Genomic DNA, 19,072 nt, shown 5'->3' with positions numbered 1-19,072 from the left:
TTCTGTGAACCATTTTAGCAAATTACTGGACCCAGGGAGGGGGTTGTTGGAACCCCGACTTATAGTCCATCAGTCAGAAGTACAGGTGACAACCTAGGACTTGCGATTGGCATCTGAAGTAGGTGTTGGGGTGAGGGAGTCTTGTGGGACTGAGTCTTTAACCTGTGGAATCTGAAGCTGTCTCTAAGTAGATTGTGTCAGAACTGAACTGAATTATAGGACACCAGCTGGTGTCAGAGAATTGCTTGATTTATGGAAAGCCATACATCTGGTGTGGTAGTATTGTGAGAGCAAAGGAGAAACACAGGGAGTGTTTTTCCTTATACAGTTGTAGATACAGATCAACTCAATACTTCATGCATAGTAAGAACAGAGTAAACTATACAATTTATTCTATGTACGGAATATGAATTTGGAATTAAAGTTTCGTGTCATTAACTTTTCAATCTGTCCTCCTAACAAATACTTTGTTTCTGAATAGATGAAATCTTTTTATTAATACTACTTTTTAATTTAATTTGGTAATAGCAGTGATTAAAGGTTGTTTAAATGTCTTCACTTTGACATTTAATCTTCCAAAGTCTTTAATTGCTAAGTGTTCTACAAAGAGAAGAGAAAGACAATCAATTGACTACTTGAAATTCATGTTTCAAATTTTTCTCTAGAGAATGTTTGCTCTAATTGTAGTCTTCACTGGTACTTCAAAGGTAAGTATAACCTTTTCTGTAATAAACATGAGACTAGAAGGAATGTGGAATTATGTTTTATTGGCCAAGAGGTTTATGGATTTAAGAGTTTTTTTTTTTAAGGCAGTAAATTTGGCATTAAAAAAGAATGTTTTCCAAATAAATAGTCTAGTATAAATTAATTCTTCTCGTTTAAGTGCTAAAACTCTATTTAAATCCTTTTCTTTTTCCATGGAATCTTAGTAAAATTTATTATTTGCCCAACATCTTGTATAGAACATTCTGACAAGAAAGTGACATTTTATGATGGTTGAATGTCATCAATGTGAGCATTAATTACAATGCTATGTATTTCTATAGTAATACCCTTAGAGACATTTGAAGTTAAGTGGGACTCTTTACCCCAACACTAAGTAACCTCAGCCTTTTCCATTTTAAAAATTTGTTTTCTGGTTATTCATGGTTTGTTTTTGTTCTTTCCATTGCTAATAAGCTGTTAGGTGCTACTTCTTACCTTTAACAGTATCTGTTCAAAGCAGTCATCCTTTTCCTTCTCTCTTATTTGCTGGACCTTTTTGCTCCTGGCTACCAAGTTGTGAACTCACTGGGATTTGTGGCTCCTGTTCTTAACTATTCAAGGGCCTTGTGAACTTCCTGTTCTTGATTCTTAATTGTCCATGCCAAGTAATGGATATGTCTCACTTCCCCTGTTTTGTCTCCTTCAAATTATGATGCGATCTCTTTTTTGTTCTTTAAACATTTTCTTTGTTTTTCTTATTTTGGCATTTTTTGTTTCTATAGGATCATACAAAAGTGTACTTAATTTTAATTGTATTTTTTAATTATCACAATTCATTTTCATTCAATTAATTCACTTAGCAAAACTAGTTACTTTAGTTTGTAAACTTTATTCTGACTTGCTTTTCTTTTGGACAAAATCTTGTTATCTGGACTCTCAGAGGTTGCAGTAAACAGAGAATACCTTTCGTTATTTTAACTGATGGATGTTTAGTGTGAACGTATATGGAGACTTTAAAGAACAGTGGAAACAATCTCTTCAGATCTCATAGAAAACTAGAAGGTCATTCTATAAACAAATGCATTGGCAAGTCAGGCCTAAAGGAGAAGAGGAACGTTGTTTGGAAAATAGGCATAGTCTTGATGACCAGGTATTCTCCTTTCTTGAGAATCACTTGTCCCTTGTTCTTTACATCACTGCTGTGCCATTATGATCACATCACCATCTTCTTTATTTACTTCTGCTACTCATACCTCTACCTATAGATTACCTACTCACTGTCTCCCTCGTGTCATGGTTTCTGTTTACTACATTCTCTCTGGGTATATCTTTTGCCCCTCTTCCCTGCTGGCTGTATGTGTGTTCATTGTTTATTTTGGCATTTAGACTTCCCAAAGAAGGTGATTTTATTGTATTGGCATTTTATTCTATTGGCCAACCACATCCAGTATGGGAAGCACTTGTTCAAGAAAAACACTTCAATCTCAGATAAAAGATGGGTTGCCTTTGGGTTAGATACCCACCCTTGATTCTCTTAGCAGAAGACAGGGGAGTGGGGTCCCACTGTATACAATTTGCCTACTTGTGTATATGGAACCTCTTGTGGATATTGAGCTATCACCAGTCTGCTGATTATAAGTTGAAGTCCTAGGCTTTTTAGGCAAGTTTGTAAATAGTGAGCAAGGGAGTTCCAGATTCTGCCTAGATGTAGAAAGCTAGAAAGAGTTTTGTTCTCAGTATAACAAGGAAAAGCTGGGTAATCTGTAGACTTGTTAGTGAAAAATTTCTTCAGAGAGCTGAGGACACAGGACAACCAAGTAGCTTGAAGTGTAAGGAAAAACAGATGCCGCCTAGGAGAGATAGGATAGGAGAACTGGTTCATCTGAGCATAGAAAGAAGAAAGAACTGCCATATAAGTGGGTAAGGAGGATTCACCTAACAAATTGCTAAATGCCCAGTGTGGGCTAGCAAAGGATAGAACCTTTGGGATTCACAGATCCTCTTTATGGACCTTGACCAAGGCCTAACAAGAAAGACTGGGAGTAGAGGAGGAGATGAGAGAAAAGCTACTTTGATGATATGGGGTTGGAGGAGAAATGTGTCTTCTGCTGTGGAAAAAATGTGAGGTCCTGCCTGGATTATTTTTCTTAAGTAACAGAAGCCTTAAGCTGCTGAGAGAAGAGCATCAAATGCTAGCATCCCAAGGGCTCAGAGGAAGACCTGTTGCAGCTGAGGGGAAATAAAAATTTTTAAAACACCATCTCTCTTCTTGGGGGAGGGCCAAGAAACCATCCTAGGCCCAGACTATTAGAAATTTCCTGCTACTGGAGGAGGGGTGTGTCACTGAAAAGGCCCAAACCCCGAAACCCAAGGATGCAAAGCCCACGACTGAGGTTGAACCAAGATAGTAGAGAACCCTCTGCCTATATCCCCTCAACCCCCACTATCAGGCTGAGAAGCCCCAGGTAACAGGCAACAGCAGTCTACTGCTAAGAGCATAGAGAGACTCTCTGAGATGGAGATGCATAGTGAAGCCCTAAAGCTGGAGGCGCATCAGTACAGTTGAGGAAATCCTCCAGCAACTCAGTCTCCACCAGAGCATGAAGTAACACCAGAGGAATTTGAAGCTAGTGATGCACTGAAGATAACCATAGCAACAACACAAAACTCAAGCTTAGATCAGCTCTTTCTCAGCCTCCCTCCGTCATAACCACCCACACTAATGGCCTAGCAGAAGAAGTATGTCCATTCCCAGGCATATATAGCACTTACCTTAGTCTCTACTGTTTTACACATGCAGCATTCAATCAACAATTACAAGACACACAAAAAGAAGAAAATAAAAACATTCTACTGTAAGAAGCAAGGCAAACAATGTAACTAGATTCAGATAGTTTCATACTTTGGAACTATCAGGCGAGGAATTTAAAATAACTGTGGTTAATACGTTAACGACTTTATTTGAAAAGATAGATAACATATATAAATAAATGAATAATTTTACCAAAGAGAAACTGTAAAAGAGTCAAGTGAAAATGCTAGAAATAAAAAAAACAGCAACAAGAGAAGAAGGCCTTCAACAAACTCATCAGTATACTCAATATATCTGCAGAAAAGAAACCAGTAACCTTGAAGATAGGTTAGTAAAAATTAGCAGAATTGAAACTAGAGTAGGGTGGGGAGAGATTAAAAACAAAAGCAAGAATACAGAGCATCTAAGAGCTGTGGGGCAATGTCAAATGGTCTAACATATCTAATTGGAATCCCAGAAGGGACATGGAACATTCACCAAAATGGACCATTTTCTGGGCCATAAAATAAACTTCAACAAATTAAAAGAATAAGCATCATAAACAGAATGTTTTCTGACTATAGCAGAATTAAATCAGAAATTAATAGAAAAATCTGGAAAATACACAAATATTTTGAAATTAAACAGCACATTTCTGAATAATCCGTGTGTCATAATGCATCTCACAAGGGGAGTTAGGAAATATTTTATGTTGAATGAGAATGAAACACAGCACATGTAGGATGCAGCTAAACCAATGCTTGGAGGGAAATTTATAGCATTATATGTTATGTTAGGGGAAAAATTGTCTCAATTTAGTAGTCTAAGCTTCCACCTCAACCTAGGAAAAAAAGAGCAAACCAAATCTAAAGCAAGCAGGAGGAAGGAAACTTATAAAGATGAGAGCAAAAATCAGTGAAATTGAGAACCAAAAATAATAAAACCAATGAAACCAAAAGCTCTTGTTTTGAAAAGATCAAGATTGATAAATCTCTAGCCAGAATACCCAAGGAAAAAAAAAAAACACACAAATTACTAATATCAGGAATAAAAATGGGCATATCAGTATGTGTCTAAAAGACACTAAGGTGTGGTAATGGAATATTATGAACTCTATTTTCATATATATTACAATTTAAGTGAAACACATTTCTAAAGACAAGCATTACCATGGTTCACTCAAGAAGAGATAGATAACCTTAATAGTTCTGTATCTGTTAAAGAGATTGAATTTATTGTCAAAAACCTTCTGACAAAGAAATCTCCATACCTAGATTGCTTCACTGGTGTGTTCTACCAAATGAAGAAATAATAACCAATTCTATACAAACTGTTTCAGAAAATATAAGAGAAAGGAACACTTCCCAACTTATTTTATGAGTCCAGTGTTACCCTGATAGCAAAGACATGAGAAGAAAAAGAAGAAACCAGTATCCCTCATGAATATAGACACAGAAATCCTCAGTAACATATTAGTAAATCAAATGCAGCAGTAAGTAAAAAGGATAATACATCACGACCAAGGAGAGTTTATGCTGGGAATTCAAGGCTGATTCAGCATTCAAATATCAATCAATGTAATTCAGCATATCAGCAGGCTAACGAAGAAAAATATTTGACCATCGTATGGTCAAAGGCAGAAATAGAATTCGACAAAATTTAGCATCAATTTATGATAAAAAGGCTCAGAAAACTAGGAATTGAAGGTGACTGCCTCCTTGAAAAACCTGAAGTTAACATTGTACTTCGTGGTAAAAGATCAAATGCTTCCGCCTAAGATCGGTAACAGGCAAGTGTGTTTGCCCTCATTACTCCTAGTTAGCATCGTGCTAGAAATCCTAGCTAGTGCAGGGAGGCAAGAAAAGGTAGTAAAAGGCATAAATAATTATCGAGATTCCAGTACTACCATGAGAAAAGTGAACCCAAACCCTTTTTAGGTGTTATCTTAAAAGCAATGTTTTTATGCAGTTCCTTTATCCACCCTTAGCTTGTAACCTTTGAATAGAATTATAAGCTTACTTTCCTATGTTGGCTGCTGACCAACCTAGGAAGTATCAAACATCTTGTGGTGGCATAATCTTTTTTACTTAGCTGTATGGAATACTTGATTTTAAAATAAAGACTAGTATATAAGTGCTGTGAGAGGTACGTGAAGATCACTCCAGAGTTGCTCTCTTTCCCCATGAATGTTGCTCATCTCATTTGTTTAATTTGGAATGCCAGTATTATTCAAGGCAGAATGTATAGAAGATGCCTAGAATGGTAATAATGGATATTTGCATTTATTAAGGTCTTTCTAAGAACCAAGCACTGTGTAAATGCTTAAAATACATTGTTGACTCATCATAACAATGGTGAAATAAGTAGTAGTATTATCATTGTATTTACAGGAGAATAAAATAGTGGATAAGTGTCCTACCCAAAGTCATAGTCCTCAAGTTCGAAGAGCGTATAAAGGAAATGAGGAGATAAGTTCTATAAGAGAGGTATAAATAAATTATTATAATACATTATTTCTTTTTATTAACATTGGAAAAAGCTGCTTGGAGGAGAAGGTACCATTTGAGTATGTCGTAAAGTGTTAATGGGCAGGATATGCAGCAAGCAGAAAAAGCATGGCAGACTGAAGAGTGGAAAGTTAGGGAGGCAGTTTTGTAAGTGATCGAGTTTTGCTAAATGTTAGGTTTTGAGGATAGTAATAGGATCCAATATTGGAAGGGTATGCTGGAGTCAGGTGTTGAGAAACTTTGAAAAATGCCATTCAAGTCAGTTTGGACATTTTTTTAAAAAACCATTGGAAAACCATGGGGAAATATTACTGAGAAAGTAAAGTTTTCTGAGGTGAGAACTAAAAGGGCACAGGCTACTGTGTACTTGGTTAAGTGGGGAAGCTGCTGACCCTAATCACCTTCTAGTGGGTATTTTTTTAAGAATTTAATCAGAAGGTTTTTTTGCTTTACAAAATCCTCAGCCAATTATTCTAACTGTAAATTAGAATAAAATATTCCCAACTCCAGAGATAGGTTAGCTTTTGTTCGAAATATTTTTAAAAGAATGATTTCCTACATAAAATATTCATTCAAAAAATACTTACCTAGAATATGGAGACAAGAAGACAAACTTCTGGTTCTCAAGATAGTCTTGTGAGATAGGTGATATGTTTCCTATTGCTGCTGTTACAAATTACCACAGATTTAGTGGCTTAAACAACACAAATTTATTCTCTTAAATTCTGGAGGTCAGAAGTTCTAAAATGGTCTTTGGGGTGGCATTCCTTCTGGAGGCTCTAAGGGGAGAATCCATTTTCTTGCCTTTTCCAACTTCTGGAGATTGCCTGCATTCCTTGGCTGTTGGCCTCAGCCTCCAGTTCAAAAGCCAAGAGCATCTTCCAGTCTGTCTCTTCTATCCCTCTGCTTTTGTTGTCATACCACCTTCTGTGTCTGTGACCCTTCTGCTTCCCTCTTAGAAGAACCTTTGTTACTAGATTGGGCCTACCGATATAATCCAAGGTTATCTGTCCAGCTCAAGATCCTTAACTTAATCACACCTTCAAAGTTCCCTTTGCCATGAAAGGTAACATAATCACAGGTTCCAGAGGATTGAGATGTGGACATCCTGGGGGGACATTATTTAGCCTGTCACAGATGGTGTACGTGCATATTAGTAATCTAACATAGTATGACAAATAGTTTGTTAGGAATGATATACATGATCCTGGGGGTTCTCAGACATCCAGTAGCTCATATAACCATGAGAACAGGAGAAGTTTCTGGACCAACTGATAGTTGAACTCAATCTTGGAGGATAAGTAGGAATCCATCAGGCAAGAAAGGACAAGAAGAGTCCAGGCAGAATGCTGTGTCAAAGGTATGGTGAAAGCAAATCACGTGAGACTGCCGTTTTTGTAATTAGTAGTACTTTGACTCCACTGTGATAGAGATATGCGTAAGGTAAGTGGGAGCAGAAGAAGAGGAACATCCAAGTCAGAGTAAGGGGCCCTTGACAAGAGACCTGCATCCCCATCCTCTTGTTTTCATGGCTGATCTCTCTCAGTGGTCAGCTTTTCACTTGATGGTTCACTGCCCTCTGTTCTTCTCTCACTGTTGTCTATTCAAGTATGAGAGGATCAGAGATCAGTCATTTCATTGTAATATTCAATACATTCTTAAGGCACTTCACTCATGAAAGTAAATGCATTTTTATGAAAATATTGTTTGAACCTGTATTTGTATTTCAGTAAGTTTTTTCTTCTGTGAAAGCCCTTGGTAAACAAGTGAGACTGTCAGAGGGGGGTGCAGTTAATTGGTGGGGATTTTGAAAATAAATCTTCAGTGATTATCAGGAGCAAGGGGAGAGAAGAAATAGTCTGTGAACACTGTGTGCCAGCCTGTTCCCTTTCTGTAGAGAACAAGCCCTATCCCCAGGCGTTGTGGGGCAACAGAAGTTGGGTTGCTCTGTCACTAGATTCTCCTGTGACCAGTGGCCTGTTCTGGCACAGCTATACCAATAAATCCTCTTGTTGGAGAGCCACTTCACAGCTTTCCCTATTGAATACAGGTCAGGTCTCCACTTCTAATTTTAACTCAGCATTTTAGTCTTCAGTCTGCTCTGAAACTCATGGAAGCAATTCAGTATTTCTCTAATACTATGTGTATTTTATGTTTTCTACATTTGATGTGATTTTATTGGTATTTAGGCATTGTTAACTCTGATAATAACAGTTCTAATAAAGAAGAATGTCATTGCAACCTGTTTCATTAAAAGAAGTATTCCTGTAGATGGAGTCCAACTATGAGTCTCTGCTTCATGATTTTGTATTAAAATGAATTTCTTTAGCCATCAATATTACAATAAAAATTATTAACATAATATTCTTGACATTGATACTGTGATTAAACAGTACAGCAAAGTAAATAATTTGTAAACAAGTCTGAGTTTGAATCCCAGCCTTGTGATTTTTCTTTGTAGCCTAGAACAAATTACTCAAGCTCTCCAAATGTGTTCTTTCATCTCTTAAATGAGGATAATAACAGCCTTGTGGGTTGTCAAGATTAATATTTATAACATTCTTGGCATATAGAATGTGCTCATAAATCCTAGAGGTATCATTGTGTTCTTGGTAATAATCATTATAAGTTAGCATTTGTAAACTTGATGTTTGTATTCTTTGGTTTAAAAAATATTCTGCTTATACTAATTGGCACTTTATATCATGTTTTAAACTAGTTACTAACAGTTGAAAGGTAGTACACCACAGTGGTTAAGAACATAGACTCTTAAGTTCAAAGCTCAGCTCCACGACTTATTATCAGGCTGACCTTGGGCAGGTTACTTAAATGCCCTGTACATCACTTTCTTCATCTTTAAAGTGGACATTTTAAATGTCCATTTAAACAGTTGCACATTTCTTCTAGGGGATTATGATGAGTTTTAGGTATGTAAAAAGTGTAGAACAGTTGTTGACATACAGTGCTGCATGTCAGTTGTTGTCATCATCTTCATCATTAATAATTGGTTGTTGAGTAACTTATGTTTGGTCACTTTATTTTAGGTGAATCTTGGAAGCAACCAGTACCTTTTCTCTGTCATAGTGGATCCTAAGGAAATGCCCTGCTTCTGTTTACGCCATGATGTTGACGCCCTACTCTGGCAGCCGCATTCCAGCACGCAAGACGATATGTGGGAGCACATCGCCACTTTCAATGCTTTAGGTATTAAGCAAGCTCTTTGACAGCATTTTCCATTATATCAGAAATTATGGTCATCATTTTTTAAATTCCTTTCTTTTTTCTTTTTTTAAAATTTGAGGCATTCTTATTCCATTGATTTGTGCTATAATTTGGTTGCTTGTACTAGAGTTGATAAATGTTAGTACTTTTGGAACAGTAGGACCACTCTGTTTTTATGCTTGTAGAAGATCAACACAGAATAGAAATCAAAGTGGTTATCTGACGCTTGAATCATTCTAATCAGTCATTTGCTTATTCCAGTTAAGCTATATGGGATTAGAATATGAACAAGGGGCTTGACACAGAACTTGCATTCAGGTTTCTTCAGAGTAATCTTCAAAAACATCATGGAATTGAGAGTGGGCGGAGCAAAATGGCGGGGTGAGCTGACCCGGGATTCTCTCCCCTCCAAAATACAACAAAAGATTGGAAGAACTGAATTTCAGAGAATAAACATAATGCCAGCTCGTTAGAGACCTACAATACCAAGAAGGCGGAGATCATAAACCTTGCTTTACACCTTCGGAGGCGCTGGAACAGTAGGAGAGAACATCGCTCCCTCTCCTAGAGTCTGTGATCGCTGCAGCGTGGGTCGGGAAGGAGCGGGGGAGGGGCCACGCGACCGGGGGATCATCCAGGACTCCTGCCGCTGATTCAGTGGAGACCTGCTGACGGGGGGAAAGCTTCCGTCCACGGGGACCCTATAAATCAAGGGCCTTGGGAGACCAGAGAACAGAACTGATCTGAACCCAGACCGGGCGCGTGTGAGTAACAGCCCCTCCCCCCCAGCAAAGCCAGTGGGCGCAGCCATCTTGCCCCAAGGCGGAGAGCTAACACGCCGCTCTCGACCCCCATCTAGTGCGGACAGGCTGTAACTGCAACTGAATTCTACCACCATGAGAAAAAACCGCTCCCCTACCATCCAGCAATTTACAAAAGCCCCAGACCAGAAGGAAAACAATAAAAACGCAGAATTAAGTCCTGAGGACTTGGAATTAGGTAAACTAAGTGATAATGAATTCAGAGCAGCTATAATCAAAAAACTCAATGAGGTAGAAAGAAAGAGAAACAAGCTGAGTTCTGGAGTTACTTCACAAAAGAGATTGAAATCATAAAGAAGAATCAAACAGAATTACTTGAGATGAAAAACACAGTGGACCAGATAAAACAGAATACGGATTCCCTGAATGCCCATGTAGACAACATAGAGGACAGCATAATCGAGGACAGACAGGCTGAATGGTGCCAGATAGAGGAAGAAAGAGAACTAAGAATTAAAAAAAATGAGGAAAATCTCCGAGAGATAATGGATTCAATGAGGAGTAAGAACATAAGGATCATAGGAATTCCCGAGAATATGGAAAAGGAAAATGGAGCAGAAAGTGTGCTTAACGAAATTATTGAAGAGAACTTCCCAAATCTAGGGATCAACGGAGAAATGTGTGTAGAGGAGGGTTTTAGATCTCCTAGATTTGTCAATGTAAAAAGACCCACCGCAAGGCACATAATAGTAAAGTTGGCAAATAGGAATGATAAGGAAAGAATACTCAGGGAAGTAAGAAAAAAAAAAAGAGAATAACCTATAAAGGAGCCCCTATCAGACTGTCAGCGGATTTCTCTACAGAAACCCTACAAGCTAGGAGAGAATGGAGTGATATATTCAAAGCTTTAAAGGATAAAAACCTTCAGCCAAGAATACTCTATCCAGCAAGAATTTCCTTCAGATATGATGGAGAAATTAAATCTTTTCCAGACAAACAAAAGTTAAGGGAATTTGTAACTAAAAGCCCTCCATTACAAGAAATCCTCAAGAAGGCTCTCATACTTGAAAAAAGAAAAAAGGGAGAAAGGGGACACAATCCACAGACTAGGGAGACCGATGGATAGAACCAGAACAGGATAGCAAATATTCAACTATAGCATTAGGGTAAAAATAAGGAAACTACCAAAACAAGGGCGATCTTAGCACTCTAACTACAAATTAATAAGACGAGTTGGAATAAAAAATGAAAATAATTATTTAGGAGGGGAAGAGCAAAGGGTCTAAATCAGTATTGGTCGAGTAAGTAAGAGACCACCAGAGAATAGACTATATTATACACGAGATTCTAAATACAAACTTCAAGGTAGACACTAAAATAAAGTACAGAACAGAGTCACAAATCATAGATAAGGAAAAATCTAAGAAACCCAACATAAGAAATTGCAGTATTAAATGGGTAGTCTAAAGCACACAGGAAAAGAAACACAGGAAAACAAGATAATGAGCGACAGATTGACAGCATTAAGTCCACATGCATCAATAATCACTCTCAATGTGAACGGATTGAATTCTCCAATAAAAAGACACAGAGTGGCAAAATGGATTAAAGAACAAGATCCAACAATTTGTTGCCTCCAGGAAACACACCTCAGCCCCAAGGACAAACACAGACTCAGGGTGAAGGGGTGGAGGACAATACTTCAAGCAAATAGCAAGGAAAAAAAGGCAGGTGTTGCAATTCTCATATCAGACCAAGTGGATTTCAAAATAAGACAGGTAAAGAGAGACACAGAGGGACAATATATAATGATCAAAGGGACACTTCATCAAGAAGAAATAACGCTTATAAATATCTATGCACCCAACACAGGAGCACCAAGATTCATAAAGCAACTATTAACAGACCTAAAGGAAGATGTTAAAAACAACACCATAATAGTAGGGGACCTCAACACCCCACTCACATCAATGGACAGATCATCCAGACAGAAAATCAACAAGGAAATAGTGGAGCTGAATGAAAAACTAAAACAATTGGATTTAATAGACATATATAGATCACTCCACCCTGAAGGAGCTGAATACACATTCTTCTCAAGTGCACATGGAACATTCTCTAGGATAGACCATATGTTGGGAAACAAGGCAAGCCTCTACAAATTTAAAAAAATTGAAATAATAACAAGCATCTTCTCTGATCATAGTGCTATAAGGCTAGAAATTAATTACAAGAAAAAAGCTGAGAAAGGCACAAAGATGTGGAGACTAAACAACACACTACTGAACAAGCAATGGATCATTGAAGAAATTAAAGAAGAAATTAAAAAATACCTGGAAACAAATGAAAATGATAGCATGCCATACCAACTCATATGGGATACAGCAAAAGCTGTATTAAGAGGAAAATTCATCGCAATACAGGCACATCTTAACAAACAAGAAAAATCCCAAATAAGCAACCTTAAAGCACACCTAACTGAACTAGAGAAAAAAGAACAAATGAAGCCCAAAGTCAGCAGGAGAGAAATAATAAAAATCAGAGCAGAAATAAATACTATTGAAACAAAAAAGGAAGTAGAAAGGATCAATGAGACAAAGAGCTGGTTGTTTGAGAAGATAAATAAAATTGACAAACCACTAGCCAGACTTACAAAGAAAAAAAAGGGAGAAAGCTCAAATAAACAAAATCAGAGAGGAGCGAGGAGAAATAACAACAGACTGCAGAAATACAACAGATTATAAGAGAATACTACAAAAAACTGTATGCCAACAGAATGGGTAACCTAGAGGAAATGGATAAATTCCTGGACTCCTACAATCTCCCAAAGCTCACTCAAGAAGAGGCAGACAATTTGAACAGACCAATCACAAGGAAAGAGATTGAAACAGCAATCAAAAACATCCCAAAGAATAAAACCCCAGGACCAGATGGCTTTCCTGGGGAATTCTACCAAACTTTCAGAGAGGATTTAATACCTATCCTTTTCAAGCTATTCCAAAAAATTAGGGAAGATGGAACACTTCCTAACACATTCTATGAGGCCAACATCACACTGATACCAAAACCTGACAAGGACACCACGAAAAAAGAGAACTACAGGCCAATATCACTGATGAACATAGATGCAAAAATTCTAAACAAAATTTTGGCAACCAGAATTCAGCAATTCATCAAAAGAATCATACATCAGGATCAGGTGGGATTCATACCAGGGACATAGGGATGGTTCAACATCCGCAAATCAATCAACGTGATACACCACATCAACAAACTGAGGAATAAAAACCACATGATCATCTCAATAGATGCAGAGAAGGCATTTGACAAGATCCAACAGCCATTTATGATAAAAACTCTGAACAAAATGGGCATAGAAGGAAACTACCTCAACATAATAAAGGCCATATATGACAAACCCATAGCCAACATCATACTCAATGGGCAAAAACTGAACCCCATCCCCCTGAAAACAGGAACGAGACAAGGATGCCCTCTATCACCACTCTTATTTAACATAGTACTGGAGGTCCTGGCCAGAGCAATCAGGCAAGAAAAAGGAATAAAAGGAATCCAAATAGGGAGGGAAGAAGTGAAACTCTCGCTTTTTGCAGACGACATGATCTTATATATAGAAAACCCCAAAGAATCCATTGGAAAACTGTTAGAAGTAATCAACAACTACAGCAAAGTTGCAGAGTATAAAATCAATTTGCATAAATCAGTAGCATTTCTATACTCCAGTAATGAACCAACAGAAAAAGAACTCAAGAATACAATACCATTCACAATCGCAACAAAAAGAATAAAATACCTTGGGGTAAATTTAACTAAGGAAGTGAAGGACCTATATAATGAAAATTACAAGGCCTTTCTGAGAGAATTGGATGACGACATAAGGAGATGGAAAGACATTCCATGTACATGGATTGGAAGAATAAACATAGTTAAAATGTCCATTCTACCTAAAGCAATCTACAGATTCAACGCCATCCCAATCAGAATCCCAATGACATTCTTTACAGAATGAGAACAAAGAATCCTAAAATTCATATGGGGCAACAAAAGACCCCGAATTGCTAAAGCAATCCTGAGAAAAAAGAACAAAACGGGAGGCATCACAATCCCTGACTTCAAAACATACTACAAAGCTACAGTAATCAAAACAGCATGGTACTGGTACAAAAACAGGTGCACAGATCAATGGAACAGAATTGAAAGCCCAGAAATAAAACCACACATCTATGGACAGCTTATCTTTGACAAAGGAGCTGAGGGCATACAATGGAGAAAAGAAAGTCTTTTCAACAAATGGTGCTGGGAAAACTGGAAAGCCACATGTAAAAGAATGAAAATTGACCATTCTTTTTCACCATTCACCAAAATAAACTCAAAATGGATTAAAGACCTAAAGGTGAGACCTGAAACCATAAGGCTTCTGGAAGAAAACGTAGGCAGTACACTCTTTGACATCAGTATTAAAAGGATCTTTTCGGACACCATGCCTTCTCAGAGAAGGGAAACAATAGAAAGAATAAACAAATGGGACTTCATCAGATTAAAGAGCTTCTTCAAGGCAAATGAAAACAGGATTGAAACAAAAAAACAACCCACTAACTGGGAAAAAATATTTGCAAGTCATATATCTGACAAAGGCTTAATATCCTTAATATATAAAGAACTCTCGCAACTCAACCACAAAACATCAAACAACCCAATCAAAAAATGGGCTGGAGACATGAACAGACATTTCTCCAAAGAAGATATACTCATGGCCAATAGGCACATGAAAAGATGCTCATCATCGCTGATCATCAGGGAAATGCAAATCAAAACTACACTAAGATACCACCTTACACCCGTTAGAATGACAAAAATATCTAAAACTAATAGCAACAAATGTTGGAGAGGTTGCGGAGAAAAAGGAACCCTCATACACTGCTGGTGGGAATGCAAACTGGTGCAGCCACTGTGGAAAACAGTATGGAGATTCCTCAAAAAACTAAAAATAGAACTACCATACGATCCAGCCATCCCACTACTGGGTATTTATCCAAAGAGCCTGAAGTCAGCAATCCCAAAAGTCCTGTGCACCCCAATGTTTATTGCAGCACTGTTTACAATAGCCAAGACGTGGAAGCAACCTAAGTGCCCATCAACAGACAAATGGATAAAGAAGATGTGGTACATATATACAATGGAATACTACTCAGCTGCAAAACAGAACAAAATCATTCCATTTGCAATAACATGGATGGACCTTGAGAGAATTATGTTAAGTGAAATAAGCCAGCGAGAGAAAGATAATCTGTGTATGACTCCACTCATATGAGGAATTTAAAACTATGGACCAAGAACAGTTTAGTGGATACCAGGGGAAAGGTGGGGTGGGGGGTGGGCTCAAAGGGTGAAGTGGTGCACCTACAACATGACTGACAAACATTAATGTACAATTGAAATTTCATAAGATTGTAACCTATCAATAACTCAATAAAAAAAAAAAACATCATGGAATTGCTCTAAGGTGATGCACATTAGGAGACTATTTCATGAAACTTAAGTGTCAACAAGAGCCATTATGATGAAAACAGAGAAAATGGTGATAAGCAGAAATGAAATTTATTCTATAGGATAAAACTACATAATTGTAGACTCATGCTACAATTGATTTTATGGCAAAATACTTTAGTATTGTGTGGGAGAAAGTTTTTAGATGGATGAATTAACCACAGTTATTGCATTATTGAAAGGTTATTTAAAACTGGCAGTAGGAAGTAAAATTATGCATTTTGATTGCTATACATGCACAACGCCTAATTCTAGAGGAGATTTGTCAATTATCTCTTATAGTTAATAATATAGGCTGCTAATCTGGTTAATTCAGATTCCAAATGGATTTTTATGACCTGAAATAAAGTTTGATTGAATAATTTAATCACATAATTTCTAGTCTCTTTACTACAATTTCTCTTTTTTTTATTCCTTATCCTCTTTTTTTAAGAGGAAAGCTTTATCATAATTTTCATATGCTCAGATCCTCCATTTGTATCCTCAAATCCCTTGGTATAGAATTCTTTTATGCTTGAGTTGAAGTTAAATCAGCATTAGATAAGTAGTCTTGAGATATTATACACATCATCAGTTTTGTCAAGGTTAGCCTACAGAGCTAATTCTAAGCTACTCAGATAGGTATCTACATCCTCTTTACTTTTTCCTCCTTAAACCCTGCTTAATATTAAAAAACCTGTATTGATCTGCCTGTGCTCAGTGGTTTCTTTGCTCATTCACTGTTTGATGAAGTCTCAATTTACATCAGTATTATATTTTTTATCTCCTGTGTTATAACATTCAGTAACCATGTCCCAATCTGAAAATCCTAATTTATATTTCAGAACATAAATGCCCTTTTAATGTGCGAAGATAATTTTTGAAAAGATAAGATTTTTTCCCCCCAAATTTAATTAGTTTTCAAAGGATGTCCTAATGAAGTTTTAAAAATTAGATACTTGAGTTTTCTTTCAAGCTTGTAGTGGTCTCAAGATTTGGGACCTTTTGGAGCTAAAGTACAGCGAAATCCTGTACAGTGTTGGTATTGGTGTATAAAAATACCATTAACATCATAGAAATAATGAGAATACGTTATGCTTATTAGTACCTTCAGGGATGAGGCCTGCATTATGTGAACACACTCCTGAAATAACTTTACAATGTATCCTGTAAACATTTTCCCATTTATTTGATAAGAAAAAAGATTTTGTAATGTCACATCTGTGATTGATGAACCTAATTATTAAATTGGCATTTAAAGGTATTTTGGCATGTTTTTCGTGTTTTAGATTTTTAGTATTTTAATTATTCATGGAAATTATATGGAACTATGTTGTGCTTTTCTTGAAGAGATGAAATCCCATCTATTTTCTTCCTTAGGAATTAAAGCTGTATTTTGCACCACTTGGGAAAGATTGATTGTGGCTAATCGTTAATGGCTCAGAATTCAACCATTGTTGAATATTTATGGTATATCTTTTATTTAGGCATTTTAATTTATAATTAGAAGTTATGAAATATTAAATGTTAAATCACAGTTTCTTCTCTTCTGTGTAATATATAGTTTTCCTTTTGTTTGTTTCATATTTCTTGACAGGCTACGTCCAAGCATCAAAGAGAGACAAGAAATTTTTTACCTGTGCTCCAAATTACTCCTATGCAGCGCTTTGCGAGTGCCTTCGTCGAGTATTCATCTATCGTCAGCCCACTCCCATGTCCACTGTCCTTTACAACAGAAAGGAAGGCAGGCATGTAGGGCAGGTTGCTAAGCAGCAAGTAGCAAGCCTAGAAACCAATGATCCTATTTTAGGCTTTCAAGCAACAAATGAGAGATTATTTGTACTCACTTCTAAAAACCTCTTTTTAATAAAAGTAAATACAGAGAATTAATTACTCCAACCATGTTGGTTTCTATGTACTGGAAAGGTATTCAGTGGTGGCTGGGAGGCTGGGCAGTTATACTGTAACCTGTTAAGTTTTAATGTGTTAAATAAAATGATCTTCTATGAATTTTTTATTTTTTAAAGGTTATTGGAATATATTCAAGAGATTATGATTCTATAAAAGCTATGGAATGAAGCTGCAAATTTAGAGAAAATTGGCTTCTGTAAAAAATGTAAAGATAGTATTAGCGAGCATAATTATTTTTAAAAACAGGCTAGAATCTCATCTTTTATATGAAAGATGTACAATTCAGTGTTTAAAAATAAAAATATTTATCATGTACTCTTTGTTCATTGGTACAGTTTCTTCATTCTATAATTATAGAATGTATAGGATGACAATTAAAATGTCAGTTCTTGTAAACACCTATAAATGGACTGAGTAGCTGAGGGGGGAAGACAACAGGAGTACAGCAGGTCCAGTATTGCTAAAGTTTGCTGAGAGACCCTAAGTGTTTTTTCAAATTAAGTGTAACTTTATTTAATTTTTATTCATTTGCTGTTCCACAGACAAAGACAAAGAGAGATGATAAGGTTCCACACAGTGTAGCTCTTATCCATAACTGCACAATAAACTACACCAAAACTCAGTGATTAAAACAAGGATATTGTATAACTTTTCATGATTCAGTTACTTGACTGTGTTCGACCTGACCGTTCATCCTCCAGTAGGCTAGACTGGGCTTATTCAGAAAACATTCCAAGAGGGCAAGCCCTAATATACAAGAGCTTATCAAGCCTGTACTCTGTCGTACTTGCTCTTCTTCCATTGAACAAGGCAAGTCACATGGCCAAGTGCAGAGTCAGTGTGAGAGAAGACTGTACAAGGATGCAGATAGCAAGAGATATTGTGACGTTTGGGGCCATTAATGTCACAGTCTACCACATAAATTGTAATTTGTCCTCATAGTTCTCCTTATATTTCTACAGGTAAAAGAAAGTCATCCTGTTTATACATTAAATATCTTTTGCCATGAATTTTAGTTTTTCATGGTATTTCATTGGATTTTTTTTGGTTTGCGTTTACCTGGAAAATTATTTATTTTTTATACCATTTTTAGGTATGCTTCTTATATAAACCCCAAGGTGGTTTTTATATTTTAATAGTGGAGTTGAGACCGTAACAGAAGAGGCTTAAGAGAAGAAAAGAGATGTAAGATAGAAAATATTTTTTCCTAACATATCTCTTGCCTATGTAGGCAAGTGTTTGATTGAAAGAAGAAACAACAAGTTTGAGAGACAGAAAAGGAAGAAAAGGATGGGGGTTTTATGCATGTTCTATACACTATGTCAGAATGCAGTTTCCTAGAGAGACGTATTGGGATGCTAGATGAGAAGCTGGGGAAAGTTCTGAGAACTCGTAGTGACAGTTAGAGTCTAATAGTACTCTGTTAGTATTAGGAAAGAGATAGACTAGATATCAAGTATTGTGAGATTATGAACATAGAAAAACATGTCACAAAATAGTGATATTTCCAGAACTTTTTAGTGTCATTGTAAAACTTAAACCAAAGACTATTTAGACAGTAAACTATTAAAAGCCTTATGTGACAGATTTAAATTTTCTTTAAAATTTTCCCCAAGGATCATAAATAC

The 19,072-nt window shown here is 36.7% G+C and overlaps 1 protein-coding gene across 1 annotated transcript in view; it reads left to right on the top strand.

The window, feature by feature from the left end:
* NUDCD1 (NudC domain containing 1) overlaps positions 1-17,759 on the top strand; it is a 76,787-nt gene extending 59,028 nt beyond the window's left edge. The window contains exons 9-10 of the mRNA XM_023648864.2: positions 9,048-9,207; positions 17,131-17,759. Coding sequence (XP_023504632.1) covers positions 9,048-9,207; positions 17,131-17,423 — 453 coding nt within the window. The 3' untranslated portion in view covers positions 17,424-17,759. The remainder of the gene's footprint in view (positions 1-9,047; positions 9,208-17,130) is intronic.
* The last annotated feature ends 1,313 nt before the right edge of the window (positions 17,760-19,072 follow it).

This window comes from Equus caballus, chromosome 9 (assembly GCF_041296265.1).
Source record: "Equus caballus isolate H_3958 breed thoroughbred chromosome 9, TB-T2T, whole genome shotgun sequence".
In the NCBI taxonomy this organism is placed as follows: Eukaryota; Metazoa; Chordata; class Mammalia; order Perissodactyla; family Equidae; genus Equus; species Equus caballus.
The sequence above is the reverse complement of the archived record's forward strand: the minus strand, read 5'-3'. Positions and strand labels throughout refer to the sequence as shown.